The sequence below is a fragment of the Rattus rattus genome, chromosome 18 (genome assembly GCF_011064425.1).
Source record: "Rattus rattus isolate New Zealand chromosome 18, Rrattus_CSIRO_v1, whole genome shotgun sequence".
In the NCBI taxonomy this organism is placed as follows: domain Eukaryota; kingdom Metazoa; phylum Chordata; class Mammalia; order Rodentia; family Muridae; genus Rattus; species Rattus rattus.
In genome coordinates, this window is record NC_046171.1 from 4,723,118 (window position 1) to 4,724,098 (window position 981).

The 981-nt window shown below is 61.2% G+C and overlaps 1 protein-coding gene across 1 annotated transcript; it reads right to left on the minus strand.

The window, feature by feature from the left end:
- LOC116887572 (galanin receptor type 3-like) lies at positions 1-981 on the minus strand. The gene has a single exon (XM_032889192.1). The coding sequence runs from the start codon at positions 979-981 to the stop codon at positions 1-3; it is 981 nt and encodes a 326-aa protein (XP_032745083.1).

Genomic DNA, 981 nt, shown 5'->3' on the forward strand with positions numbered 1-981 from the left:
TCATGGCCAGATACCCCCCACTACCTCAGGAAGTATGGCTGTTCTGGGCCTATGAAAAATGGCCCTGAGTCCTACCCGGTAAGGGCGGCAGAGGCAGAAGCAGAGGATAGGGCTGATAGCACAGTTGGAGTAGGCCAGCAGGGTGCACAGGCTGGAGGCCACAAAAGCCAGAGGCGTGGCTGGTAGGCGGCCCACAGCAGATACATAGCCCAGGGCAGAGCAGGGTCCCCACATCAGCACGAAGACCACCAGCATGACAAGAGCGAGCTGTGTGTTCGCCCTGTGCTCCTGCACACTCTCCCCCGGGGGACCCAAGGGCCGTGTGCACAGGCGCCAGATCACGTGACCAAAAGAACAGCCCAGCCCCAGCAGGCAGGGCAGAAAAGCCAGGGCTCCCAACAGTGTAAAATAGCAGGTTGTTTGAGGTGGGTTAAGCAGTAGGAGGCAGGCCAGGGTCTCAGGGACACCCGCTGCCTGCTCTAATACTGTCACCCGCTGGAACAGCCAGTTGGGCATTGAAGTGACCAGGCCCAGTACCCACATAGCCCCACAGAGCAGCAGGCGGGCCCCTGGGCCGGCTGGGAGGTCCACACGCGGCCAGACCACGGCCACGTGACGCACAAGGGCGGAGGTGGCCATGCTGTAGAAAGTACAGAACATGGTAGTCGTGTTGGTGGCCTGGCTGGTGGTACAGACAGCAGGGCCCAGCCACCAGCTCTGCCGCAAGAAACTTAGCAACAGGGCGGGGACCACGAAGGATATAAAAAGCAGGTCGGAGAGTATCACGTTCACCATAAGGCTAGTGGTCAGGGCCAAGAGCGGGTGAGACGCTCGAGGCCCACCTGCCACCACCATCAGGAGAAGCCCATTGGTTAGCAGCCCCACGAGCAGGATGAGGCCACAGAACCCCGCGAAGGCCAGACGGAGCCACCTCTCCTGGGTGGCTGCCAGCCCTGAGTAGAGGGTGGCGTTCAACTCCAT

Bases quoted from the DNA above. Each gene is read 5' to 3' on its own strand.
- LOC116887572 (XM_032889192.1), bottom strand. From the start codon at position 981: ATGGAGTTGAACGCCACCCTCTACTCAGGGCTGGCAGCCACCCAGGAG.